Here is a 14466-nt window from a genome sequence, read left to right as displayed (position 1 = left end):
ACAAAATCACCCAACCACTTTTCTATTGTCCAATGAAAATCAATTTTTTTGCCAAGTGTCAATTGCATGTTTATGATTCAACTTTTTCTCCAAACACACATCTCTCTCTTACTTAAAATTTCAAATTTCTTTTACATTTCATTTTCCCACACTTTCTTACTTTCATTTTAATTTTTCTACATTTATCTATTATCACAAAAAATATTAATAATCGATCATTTAATTATTATCCTTAAAAATATTTAATTATTTCACGGGTCACTATCAACTCAATATTTAATTTTTTTAATCGATCATTACACGTTTTTTCTATCTTAATTAAAATTTCAAATTTCTCTCACATTTTTTTCACACTTTCTTACTTTCATTTTAATTTTTTTCTCTATTTATTCATTATCTCACGGGTCACTATTAACATAATGTCTAATCATTGTCTTTATTTGAGAGATAATATCTTTATTTTTATTTTTTTCTCCATCTCATGATTTATTATTATTTAATACAATTAAATTTCCATGATTATTGTTTATTTTACATTTGTTTTTAAATATATTTTATATCGCATCAAATAATTTTTTTATTTCACGGGTCATTATCAACATAGTAGCTATTTTATTTTAATCAACAATTACTATTAATTGAGAGATAATTTTTATTTTTAAATGTTAACATTTCATTTTTATTATCTCCATCTTATAGTATTTTTTATATGATTATTTAATATAATTGAATTTATATGATCATTTTTCATTTATAATTAAACCATTCATTTTTAATTTATACGCATCTAATTAAATTTTATACAATATTAAATAAATTTACCCGTGCGGAAGCACGGGTATCTTACTAGTATATATATAAAAGCAAAAGGAAATATAGTTTAACTTACTAATTAAAAATAAATTTGATATTATCTTTAGGGAAGATCCAAATTTAATTTTAAAAATTAATTAAAATTTTAATTTTATCTATATTAATCATAAACTATATGAATAACTATATTAATAGTTATTATTTTAATTTAAATATTATTATGATTATTAAGATGAATTAAGTATAATGTATATATATATATATATATATATATATATATATATATATATATATATATATATATATATATATATATATATATATATATATATATATATATATATATATATATATATATATATATATATATATATATATATATATATATAAACATCTAAACTATAATAGCACAAATTCTTTAAATAAAGATATTATTAAAAAAAATAAGTACAAAATATGAACAATAAAGATATCATTACCAACATCTAAACTTATATAATAACAAAAATAGAATAAAAATTTAAAGGACTTACGAATCAACTATAAAAGTTAAGATTTTGTATTAGATTTAGAATTAAAAATACTAATTTAAAATATCTTAATATTCTTGGTTCTAACACAAACACTATGAGGCAAAAAATGCTTAAGAATTGAACCATTTTTAAACTTTAACGAGACAAATTACTGAAATTTTTGTTGTTGTTAATAAATTGAAAATACAAACAATAACTTAAAAAATAATATATTTTTTTCTTGCATTAATAGAAAACAATGTTTAACTACCTCCCCAATAAACAACAAAACCATTACATCTTCTTATATCACAATTATGTTCATACTTCATAGACTTATTACCTCCATGACACTCTATATTTCACTCCTAATACTAAATTAGAATTCTTAAAACATATAAAATCGTTAAACTGATTTATGAATATTATCTTAAACAAAAGATTTATGAATATTATCTTAAACAATATATATGATCAACTGTTAAACTGAAGAAAACTATAAAATCGTTTGTTTTATACACTATTATTAAAATTTATATAAAGGAGACAAAAAATCGAACATACCTCGTTGAAGAAACTTCACAATATTGTTGTTCGTATATAATACTAAAATCGTCAAATTATTTTATACAATACAAGTCGATTTAAAAAAGAAACTCATAACTATGACGTTGAAGATCAAAACAACATCAATAAAAAGTATAGAACACATAGACATTAATATTTTACCAACATTGACTTGAATATATAAAAGGTAGTTCAAAAATTTATAATATTTAATAATAATTAATAGGAGTTATAAAAGTAGTAGAGTACTTTAAATAGTGTTATAAATTATAAAAAATTGATGACCAATTTATTTGACTGTTTTTTTAGACAAAATTAATTTTGGAGTTACTTTTGAAAGAAATATAGATTTGTATAAAATATTTAAAAAATTCAAAGCTTTGTTTTAAATGATATTTTTAAAAAATAATCTATTACATAAACAATGATATCTTTAAATAAAAATAAATAGTAAAGTATCTTTAGATTATACATTAATATTTTATAATTTGCTGGATTTTAATTTTTTTAAATAATAAAATTGAAAAACTAATAAGATGATATGTTATTAAAAAACTTAATCACATTGTAAATTTTTTTTAAAATATTAAGAAACTAAGACCTCTATTATTATGAGTTTTTTATTTTATTAATTTATAAAAAAAATTAAATTTTCTAAAATAGATAAGTATATTCGTATAAAAAAGGTGCCCCTCCATATGATTCATAAAATAATCATAAAAAATATTATATATTTAAATAAAATAAAATACTCAAGTATCTTCAAACTTCAATTATACATTACAATTTTATAATTCTAAATCCTTAGGAAAATTCAAAATAATAATCAAAATTGGCCAGCTAATCGATGATCTGTTATTCAAAAACTTTAGTCACATAATATTAGTTTTTTTTTTCAATATTTAAAGACCAAAAGAATTGTATTTAAAATTTTTTATTTTATTAATATATAAAATTTTCAATTTTAATATAAAAAAATAGTGTCCAATTAAATACTTAATAAATTAACAATCAAGTAATAAACTTTCGAAATACTCAAGCATCTTCAACTATAAATTATAATTTTATCATTTAAAAACCTTAGAAAAATTAGTTATTTGTGAAAAATGACAAATTAATAAGATGATTTGTTATTAAACTTAATCGCCTAATACATGTTGTTTTTTTCCCAATATTTAGACTATCAAACAACTAATTAACTTTAAATATATTAATATGAAAATTAGTGTCCACTCAAAAAATTAATATAATTTAACCATCAATCAATTAACTTTTGAAATAAGCCTAAATTATAAAATAGAAAAAAAGTAGTTCAAAAGTTTATACCAATTAATGTTAATAGGAGTTATTAAATTAAAGTAGTAATATAATTTAAATAATATTAATAGTGACCTAAATTATAAAAAATTAATTGAAAATTAATAGGGAAGTTTTTTTTTTAGGAAAAAATGATGTTAGTAAAATTTGAATTTGGAAAGCTTTTTTTAAAAAAACATATATATTTAAAAATAATTAAATGCGTGTAAATTATAATATATTTAAATAAAAAATAGTCATTTACCTTCAAGGTATACATTACAATATTATAATTTTATAACTTTAAATTTGAAAAAAAACAAATTAACTGTAAAAATTAACCAACTAATAAGATTATTTGTTATTAAAGAAAGCTAATCACACGATATTTATTTTTTTAAAATATTTAAAACCAAAATATTTTTATTAATGTGTTTTTTTATTTTATTAATTTTTACAATTTTCAATATTCTAAAAGAGATAAATATGTTAATATAAAAAGACTCTTTGCTCCTTTGACAAGCTGTTGGGTCTCTCGAGAAAGAATTTGATCGAAACCCTTAAGAAAGACTTTTAAGTTAAGTCTTTCGGTCTAACTTTGATCAAGTCCCTAAGCTGAGACCTTAGGTTGGATCCTTTTTCAGGAGACTTCAAGTCCTTTTGGGCTCCGACGGGGCATTTAGATGAGTCATACTGATGGTACTCTAAGTCCTTCATGCGATATTCACACACCCCATTCGACCACCGGGGAAACTCCTTTCGGACTAGCTTACGGAACAGAGGCAGTAATCCCTGTCGAGATACACATACCCTCGAGGCGAATAGAATCTCATATGGAGATAGAAGAAAAAAACGAAGCTCTAAGAGAAGAGCTTGACTTGGTCGAGGAGGTCAGATCAGGGGCCTCTCTCTGGAAAGCCTCGCTCAAACAGAAAATAGCCATAAGGTATGACGTGCAGGTCAGGAAAAGAAACTTTGAGGTCGGCAGCCTTGTCCTAAAAAGGAACCACACAGACTCCCGCGAAGGGAATCTCACGGCAAACTGGAAAGGCTCGTACCGAGTTCGAAAAAAAAAGACAACGGAGCCTACTACCTTGAACGCCTAGACGGGGAAGAATTAGCTCGACCATGGAAAGTTGAAAAACTCAAACAATATTACAACTAAGAAACGACAAAACTGTCGGCCTTCTCAGCTGTAATACAGCCTCGGTAGGACCGGCCAAGCACGCGCGCCCCCGGTACGAGCGATGCGTAATGATATGAAACGAAAGGCAGGATAACACTTTTATAACGAGCAAGTCCTCTGCCTAAGGGGAACCTTCAATCGAGCTCCACTGCCGCTGTACCACCCTGAAAGAACCCCTAAGTCATGATGGGCCGTTCACGCCGAGGAACTCGAACCGAGAACGAGGATCCGAGCGCCTCCAACATAGCCCGGGAAATTAATTCGGCCACCTTGACCGTTCCCCACACCATCAAGACGATAAACCAAGTCAAGCAAACTTCTGAACGTTAAAATAACAGATATATACAATCCTCCGATGGGCACGATTATCGAACACGAAAAACACTTAAAAATAATCAAAACATACACAGTCCTTCGAGGACGAGAAGAATAATAAATAAGTTCAACGTAAGCATAATAAATCGACCACAAGGGCCATTGTACTTGGTTACACCAAAAGGGGCCGAAGCCCTAACAAAAATTAAAAATGTGGCCGCAAGGACCACGAAAGTACAGAAATTACATCAACAGGGTCGAACCCCAACAAAATTACAAAATACGGCACGTAGCCCGGGAAAAAACTGGCAGGACTATTGGGAAGAAGGCTGGTGCTCCTCGACTATGGGCTGGATGATCCGATCACGTTGCTCCTCATTACCTGAACCTTGTTGCGCCGCATCCTCTAGTCCACGGTCTTCGGCAACAGTAGCAAGGAAATCCTCTGGAATCTCTAAATTCTGGAGATACACGGGGATCACCACTTGTCCGTCGACCACAATATAGGAATAATTACATCCCTCGGTCTGGAGAGTAACCTCAGGGTTTAGGATCCTCAACTGAGAAATTGCATTCACAAAGCTAGCCTCAGCGTTGACCATGCCATCATCGAAGGCCACTCGATAGCGATGTACCAGCTCGACACAAGTTTCTGCCCCGTGGAGATCTTTAGGCTCATCCTCAAGAGGAGCGGCGTTAGTTTCAAGGTTAGCAATCTGGTCCTCGAGGGCACGCTTCTGAGAGCGACATTTTTAAGCTCCTCGAATTTGGCCAGAGCCTCCATCGCCTTGGAAGAATCCTTGAGATCGGGTTGGGCTTTCTTCAGCTTTGCTTCAGCATCACTTAAGGGCGACTTAACCTTGTGCAATTCGAGCTCTAAGGAAGTCTCCTTGTTGGCATAAACCGAGGCCACGCCAATGAGCCTCATTGCAGCAGCAACGTTATGGGCCAACAAAAGCTTCCTCGTTGGTCTGTCCATCTCCTCCAGGTGGAGACACTTAGCCCGATCAAAATCTAGGGAGCAACCCTAAAAAAACTTCGGCTGCTGGAAGACAGAAGGCAGATTAAACTTCGACTTCGGACTCTCCATGGTCAGGTCGACCAGATCACTGTCAGGACACGACCGCTTCAACCTCTAGGACGTGGCTTGCGAGGAAGGTTGCCTGAGTTAAGGAGCATTGGAGGTGCCTCTAGAACCAGTGTTGGTGACATCCGCTGCCTGGAGCTTTATGACCTTCTTCTTGTACTTGGCCGCCAAGTTCCTTTGCATTCTCTCGTGTGGGTTCGACATCTCATCTGAAACATGATAAGAAAATAAAATCAGTATAAACAAGGAAAAACCGCCCAAATCGTCGAGTGAATTAAAGAAAGCAAATCAACTACCCAAGTAGGCTCGGATATCCTCGGTCGTCTTGCACTCGAGGAGCTCCTTAACACTAATAAATACTTTATCAACCAAGGGGTTCCCATCCTTGTTGAGCAACGGAAGACCCCCTACCAAATCTATGCACGACCCCTAACCTCTCAATGAAAACTACTAGTTTTTCATAGCTCGCTGAATCCTTGTCGTCCAAGGCACTCGGTTTAACAGTATACGCGTCCTTATCGTCCACGAAGTGAATCTCGGACCAACTAAAGTTAAACCGCTAGACTAGATGATACCGTGGTTCCGCTTCCTCGTTCAACTCAAGACGACCATCAGGACCGAGCAAGACCTTCGAGTAGAAAGTGCTAAGGAAGGCCTTCCTCGAGATCGTATGAATCTGAAAAAAACTATCTTTAAAGCCCCAAACAAATTAGGAGAAAGCCTTGATAAGTTTCCGCGGTTACTTCAGGGAGACCCACGAATATCGACCATCGACAACGCCCCTCTAGAGATGGAAACAACTAAAGAATAGGGGAAGAGACACCCCAATTCCCAGGTGCTCGCACACCAATTCTAAAGCTCTCAAGAAATCAATGGAGTTAGGGTGCAGATTGGAGGGTGCCAAGTGCATGTGATGGAATACTCCGATCTAGAGCTCGGTGAAGGGCAGGCGTAACCCCATATCTTTGAAACACACCTCATACATGGCGAACCTGTCCTCGGCATACGCTATAGATATCCCGTTGTCCGCCGAAGGGAACACCACCCTCCTTTCCTTAGCGGCCACATGCAGGGACGTCTCCCTGGTGACTGCAGTGAAGGCCTCCTCGGGATGAAGGACGAATCTCGAGGGAGTGAACTTCGGCTCGTCTGCCACCCAAGCACCCCTGGAAGTAGTGGTCTCCTAGGGCAAAGTAGAGTTCTCCTCTTGGTCGGTAGACGTCCGGTCAAAGGAAGGCTTTTGTGAGAATAGGGAATCGGTCGAGTTGCCTGCGCTCTCAGTGCGATCCTCACTCATGGTACCATTGTCATAACGATTAGACATGTACCTGAAAAGCAGCAGAGAACAGTGAATTCGACTTCAAAAAATTAAATCCATTCTTCCACCGCTAATCAAGTGAAAGGGCGTGCGCTGAGGCGACGAGGATGACGTCCTCGGCCAGAGCCCTTAACTGAAAACAACGAACAAAGGTGTCGGGGAAACCCCCTCAATGGCTAACGAAGGCGTCGGGGAATGCCCTCGGTGACAAGCAGGTTAAGAGATCCACTCATTAAAACCCAGGTACCGGCAGAGACCCCCTCTCACGCTCACGTAGTTGCCCTCTTAAAAAATGGCGCAAGCAACGGAGTAACGACGAGGCAACAAATAGTCCCGACCTAGACGACGGCGTCGGAGATCCAGAACCTACTAAACCGCCATCTACCACTAACACACTACCGAGAAAAGTCCTAGAATTATGTTTCTTCGATCCTAAACCACATGCATTTCACCTAATAACAAAGGCAAAGCATAGAAAACTGGAAAGGTAAGCAAACTTACGTGTTCAAACGGTAAGTGAGAGCTGGCCGAAAGTTGTTGACATCGGAGAACGGCAGAAAAGAACTCCGAGCAAGCTTCGAGCAGAGATCCAGAGAAGAAAGAGAAATGGAAAGTGCTAAAATGGTGGGCTCCCCCTATTTATAGAAGGATCCCCTAGCGCGTGGGCGAACGCGCGCCTAGTCCACTCCCACCTTAGCCATCATTGCGCCGTAGTATCTGCACACATCTCGAGGCGCACGTGTGACGTCACCTCTTCACATCCCATCAACTTTTTAGATCCTAGAAACAACACTTGCTCTCCTCGAAGACTATCCTCTTCGACTTAACATGAAACACTCGTACCAGCGAAGCCCCGATTACCTTAAGTCATCACTCCCATGCTCGGAGCAACGACTTGGGGGGATCTTGTTATGGACTTGTCCGACACTAAGAAACGGTCCAATCCGCGTCCAACTTTGAGACGAGCCAAATGACCTAGGCCCAATCACTCGCGGGCGGAGAAAACGCTCTTCTCTATGCCCGATACCGAGCACGCCGCCGCCTAGCCGACCAAATCGGCTCCCGCATCCCCAGGAGGTCATTTAGCTCCCCATATCTCACTCCGTGTCGACCAGGATCGCCCCTCTGCTCGTCTAACGGCTAGTGTCGAGAAGTACCCCAGGATTCCTAGGGTTACTCTTATAATCCTGGCAGTCACCAGTTTTGGGCCCAAGTCCACGGCCTAGCCTAAAACTCAGATCGTTAGCCACGCGCTGGGGGTATTATATAATCTCTCTCTTGAGAGAGTCAGGTAACACATTTTTCATAACCCTAAACACATACTCGTATCTATGACCGTGCTTACTTGATCGTCGGAGTACCTTGAAGGTACACCCCTCTCCTCTTCCTCGACACCATGCAAGACGTTCGTGGCCCTTTCTGGTTCTAATCTCTAGGTCAGTACAGATGTGATACTGTTATTTGTTGTTGAATTATTATGATGATGCATTCATTCATGCATGCATCCTATATTGTTGTTGTTGTTGAAAGAGGCAGGTTATGAGTCTCGGTGAGGGGACTTGTGACTATCCCAAGTTTAGTGTGGGACTTTGAGCTCGGTGTGGGGCTTGTGGATTCGGTAGATGGAACCATTGTTGAGTCGGTGCTGCATGCATACGAGTCATTAAGGTGTTGTGAGTTACACTACACGAGTATATGTAGATGATGGTGATTGTGGGTGAGTTGTGGATGTTTGTGATTATGGTGCATAGTTGATTTTCTATGAGAACCTGTATGTAGTGAACTACTCTGATTGTTTATGCATCGTTAATTATTTGAATGTATTCTCATCCCCTGTTTGTGTTGTGGAGTATTTGCTCCTCTAGAGTACAGACAATCAAGTACCTAAATAGAAGCTTGTGGTTAAAGACGATATTGCGCCTTTTTAGTTGCTTGACGATAGAGTCTTTTAGTGGAGTCGCTTTGATATGTAACACAAACAGAACAATTTGTTCTTTATTTATGTTATGTTGCATATCTTTCCTTATTTTAGAGATGAATCGTGTTTAACTTTGGAATTATTGTTGAGGCTTTAATGCCATAATACTTAATAAAAATTTTGATGCTTAATGAATGATTTAATTATAAACAAATAGGTGGGTTTGAATGATGTTTTAATGTGAGTAACATCCTACTTGGATAATTATATATTATGTCTGTTTTATTTAATTTAATTGTCAAGTCGAGAAGTATGGTGCTTTAATAAGAGGTTAAGGATGACAAGGAAAATAATCAAAAACTAATTTAATGTTTGTTCTTCAAGAATCTACAAAAAGTTCACACATGCAAGATCATTTGATGATGAATTCAAAAACTTTCTTATTTTCCTCCTTAAACTCTCTTCCATTTTCTAAGAGAAACAAGATAAGAAATGAGGCAAAACCTTTCCAATTGACTTATATATTGCACATGAAAAAAGTTCATAATTCTATTGGCATGAAATCCAATTTAATAACCTACGAGAATGAGCTTACTAATCATCTCATTAAACCATTAATATATCATTAGTAGAATGATGTTTAGTATTAGAAAACTAGGCATTAGTGGTATTCAAAAATCGAAATAACCCAATTAAAAATCGTAAACCGAACCAAATTAAAACGAAATTATAAAAAATCGTATTTGATTCGGATGTGTTTGAGTCATCTTTTAACAAAACTGCACGGTTAAGTTCGGTTTGTGGTTTGAAATTTACAAACCGAACCAAACCGAATCAAACCACATTATGTTACAACCTAAATTTTAGTTAACTCACATTCAATCCAAACCTAAATCTATTATACCTTAACCTTGATTACGAACAATTTTATCATTCTTATTTTTATGATTTCAGTTTCAGTCTTTTCAAATATAATTAAGCACCAAAATTTTCTTTTCTAATTTCCACTCTCTTATAATATTTCTTTTCTAATTTCCACTTTCTTATAATATTTCTTTTTCCACCTTCTCATTTTTATGCAAATATTTTCTCTTTCAATTTCGTTTTTAATGTACATCTTTTTCTCTAATCTCTCGTCTGTTATGTTTTTTCTTTTTCATCATTTGTTTCATTATAATATTTTTGATATTATTTTATACTATTATTTTATGTTTATTATTTCATTTTTGTTAATCTAATTTTTACATATTACATAAATAGTTATTGTAAAAATATGATGAATTTTATTTTTATTTGATAGTGTATGAACGACTATATATAAAATTATATTGTCTTTCATATGTGTATATATGAATCAATAAAATATCTATAAAAAATTAAACCAAACGAACTGAACCAAACCGTATTAGTTTAATTTGATTTGGTTCGGTTTTTTTCTAAAATCGCACATTTTTTTTAGCTTGAAAAGTCGGAAAAACCCCTGCTAGACATTACAATTAACAAATACACTCCACAATTAACTTCTATTTACAAAACACTATAGATTAACACTATGACAAGAGAGAGAGTGTGGTCGTTGGTGAGGAGGAGCAAATCTTTGCTTGCACAAAATCTGCGCCTTTTCTCGACCAAACCTCAGGATCCGAGGTTGGTATGTTTCTATGTTTTTTTTTAATGTTTTGTTCTTGTTGAATGTGTTTAATTTCAATTTCAATTTCAAATGAATATTATTATATATATAATGCTTCATTTTCTTCACTGTTAACAATTCACACACTCTTGCTTGAATGGATGAAGATGAATGAACGGATGATAGTTTTAAATGATTTCATTCACACAATTGACCTAATTGGAATTGCTGCTGTGTAGGAAAAATCTGATGGAGAAAAATGAGAAAAAAATGACTCGTGTTTTGTTTTGTGGATATCATTTCCCAGCTTCTAATCAATATACAGCTGAATATTTGCAGAATCATTCATCTATAAAGGTACATTTCTGTTAGAGCAATACATGTATATTGTAATCAGAGTCGTTTTAAGTTTTTGCAGACCCTCTGTAGGTTGACAAGAATTAGAAGTCTTATTAACCATGGTTTAACTAGGGTTAAATATTTTAAGAGGCACTATTTAATTACGGTTTAACTGTGACAAATTTTGGCCATTATGCGGTGGCCTGCCTGTCTTGCACGCGCTCAACGACAGCCTTAATTGTAATTGTTTTGTTTTATCATTAGCAGAGATGAGAATGTTGCGGTGGATGTGTGATAAAATTCGACAGGATAAATTAGAAATGAAAATATTTGAGTGTCGGGATAGCGTCTATAATAGAGAAGATAGTTGAAAATATACTTAGGGGGTTTGGACATGTAGAGAGAAAAAATGTAGATTCTATAGTAAGGAGAGTAGGCCAGATGGAGAGAAGGCAAACAATTTGAAGAAGAGGAAGACCCAGAAAGACTATAAGAGAAGTTATTAAGAAAGATCTCGAGATTAATGATTTGGATAGAAACATGGTCCTTGATAAAACATTATGGCGAAAGTTGATCCTTGTAGCCGACTCCGCCTAGTGGGATAAGGCTTAATTGTTGTGACAAATTTTGGCCGTTATGCGGTGGTCTGCCTTGCACTCAAAGATGGTTCTGATTGTAATTGTTTTGTTTCAGCATCTTTAGTTTTGATTTTTTATCTATTTTTTGATATGTTGATGTTTTATGTTGTTTGGTAGAAGAAAGATGGATAGCCACATGATGAATTCTATATAGTTGGATTACTTTTACATGAGATCAGTCTCTAACTAAGTGGTTTGAACTTAAATGATTGACGAACTTCAGTTAAGGCCGAATCGATTGGGAGCACCCAAGTTTGATTCTTGACCGGAACAGTCTTTGACTAGTGTTGTCAAATATCGGCCATGGCGTGATATAGATGGCGGGTTTTAGGCTTTCTGCCATGGCCAAATATGTGAAGGAGGGCGGCGTCGCGACATAGCGAAAGTTCCATGATTCTACTGTCTACAATTTGATATAGTTTAAGCTAACCCAGCCCTAGATCGTTCTAGCTTTATACCACCTTAGTATTTCAATGCGAGAAAAATTCAAATTAATTTTAGTTTAGACGAATAAGTTATCTATTACGTTTTCAGGTTGATGTTCTACCTTTGGAAGAAGTGCCACATGCTATTGGCAACTATCATGCTTGCGTCGTAAAAAGTATGAAGCTAGATTCAAACATAATTTCACGAGCAGTTCAGATGCAACTTATAATGCAGTACGGTGTTGGGCTTGAAGGTACCGTATATTCTGAGTTGAGCTTTTATTGATGAATTTCAGAAAGTGTCATTTTTATCTTTTTGATTAATTGTTAATTTTGCTCCTAGGCGTTGATATCGATGCTGCAACAAAGCATGGAATCAAAGTTGCTAGGATTCCTGGTGATGTAACTGGAAATTCAGCTTCGTGCGCGGAAATGGCCATATATCTAATGTTGGGCCTCCTCCGTAAGCAAGTATAGTAACTTCAGTTTAGCAACAAAAGTGTCCCTTCATTCTTTTTAAATGCAGCGACACAAAACTGGTCCTGATAAGCATATGAGAGTTAGAAGTTTCGAGAGTTTACTTGTTATACAAGTAACCTCTCCAAACTTCCAACTATCATGCTTAACAGGTCCACAACAAATCTACCATGCTACGGTTTTCGTGCTCGAGTTTCAATTTTCTTACTCTATGCAGTATGTGAAATATTTGCGTTAAATGTTATTTTATTTATGAAAAAACAAATTCGTCTGTGCAGAATGAACTGCAGATTTCCATACAACAAAGAAAGCTTGGAGAGCCTATCACCGATACTATATTTGGGAAAACGGTGAGTATATTGAATCTGTTTGGAAAGCAAATAGTATTCTGCATGCATCCCTTACTACTTTCTCGTGATAATGTAGATATTCATTTTGGGCTTCGGGAACATTGGAATGGATTTAGCACGGCGATTGAAACCATTTGGTGTAAAAGTTATTGCTACAAAACGAAGCTGGGCTTCATCTAGCGAAATCAGAAGTATTTTTCTTCCCGATTGTTTTGGATTATGACGAGTTAATAACACTATTTCGTTCTTCTAATTCTTAACGTTTTCTGTATTATTTATTGAAGATGATGTTGATGATCTTGTTGATGAGAAGGGTACTTCTAAAGATATCTATGATTTTGCGAGGAAAGCTGACATTGTTGTTTGCTGCTTAATCTTAAACAGTGAAACGGTAAAACTTTTTCCAGCATTAGTTCTTCTATTACTTCTAGCTAGTTTGGTTGAATATTTGTTTTTTCATTACAATTTGATTTTGCTAGAAATTTTGTCACGTATACGTATTTACTCGGATACGATTTTTTTCAGGCTGGTATTATAAACAATAACTTCATATCATCTATGAAAAAGGTTTTTTTACCATCTGAAATTAACTCCTTGAATTTACTTCATTTTTTGGTCAGGTTTCTTGTTAAACAAGTATACTAAATATTTCAGGGTGCCCTTCTGGTGAATGTTGCTAGAGGTCGTCTTTTAGACTATGAGGCTGTGGTCGAACACCTTGAATCCGGACACTTAGGAGGGTTAGGCACCGATGTTGCATGGGCGGAGCCATTTGATCCTGACGATCGGATATTGAAATTTAAGAACGTTATCATGACTCCTCATATTGCTGGCGTTACAGAGCATTCATATAGATCAATGGCTAAGGTGCGTGTGGATCCGTAAAAAAATTATTCTGCTCGTGTGTAAAAAAATCGTGTTTTACCATTGAATTTTTCGCGAGAACAAAAATACTGTGAATCTGATATTTTTCTTGACTGTTGTTTTAATATAGGTTGTTGGTGATGTGGTTCTTCAACTTCATGATGGGCTTCCTTTGACTGGGATTGAGTTAGTCAATTGAATTATAGCATAAAGTTCATGAACTTTATCATTTTTAATGTTGCAGAAACACTTAGCTTTATTATATATATAGAATTGAGATGAGACAATGGTTGTGTATTAAACATTTTTTATCTCTATTAGTGTAGTCTCTATAGCACGAAAATCTCTAATAAAAGACGTGTCTGATGACTAATGACTAACACTGTCATGCATCCACCTTCAATTAATTCACATCTCTAATAAAAGACGTGTTTGTTGTGTCTGATGACTAACAATTAATTCACATCTCTAATAAAAGGTGTATTTGTATCTGACGACTAACAGTGTCATACAGTCACTTTCTGTTAAAAGGCATGTCTGATGACTAATAGTATTATGCAGTTACCTTCAATTAATTCTTTCAAATTACGGCGAACCAATGAATGTGTTGGTGCTTCACAAGTTATCAAATTACAATGAATCAATTAATGTGTTAAATTATCAAATTACAACGAATCAATGAATGTGTTGGTGCTTCACAAGTTATCAAATTACAACGAATCAATGAATGA

The 14466-nt window shown here is 34.6% G+C and overlaps 1 protein-coding gene across 2 annotated transcripts; it reads left to right on the top strand.

The window, feature by feature from the left end:
- Nucleotides 1-10532: 10532 nt before the first annotated feature.
- Nucleotides 10533-14182, top strand: LOC131593506 (uncharacterized). Of its 2 annotated transcripts, none has more exons than XM_058866010.1 (10): nt 10533-10659; nt 10882-10999; nt 12154-12298; nt 12388-12515; nt 12800-12871; nt 12948-13062; nt 13156-13262; nt 13397-13438; nt 13526-13738; nt 13866-14182. In XM_058866010.1, exons 1-10 carry the CDS (start codon nt 10565-10567, stop codon nt 13932-13934), a joined length of 1104 nt encoding a protein of 367 aa, XP_058721993.1. In that variant the 5' UTR covers nt 10533-10564; the 3' UTR covers nt 13935-14182. The 2 variants fall into 2 exon arrangements, with proteins under 2 accessions (XP_058721993.1, XP_058721994.1); XM_058866011.1 differs by having other exon boundaries at nt 10551-10663; nt 13866-14179.
- The last annotated feature ends 284 nt before the right edge of the window (nt 14183-14466 follow it).

Source organism: Vicia villosa, linkage group LG3 (genome assembly GCF_029867415.1).
Source record: "Vicia villosa cultivar HV-30 ecotype Madison, WI linkage group LG3, Vvil1.0, whole genome shotgun sequence".
Lineage (NCBI taxonomy): Eukaryota > Viridiplantae > Streptophyta > Magnoliopsida > Fabales > Fabaceae > Vicia > Vicia villosa.
This window is presented reverse-complemented; position numbering and strand designations above follow the sequence as displayed.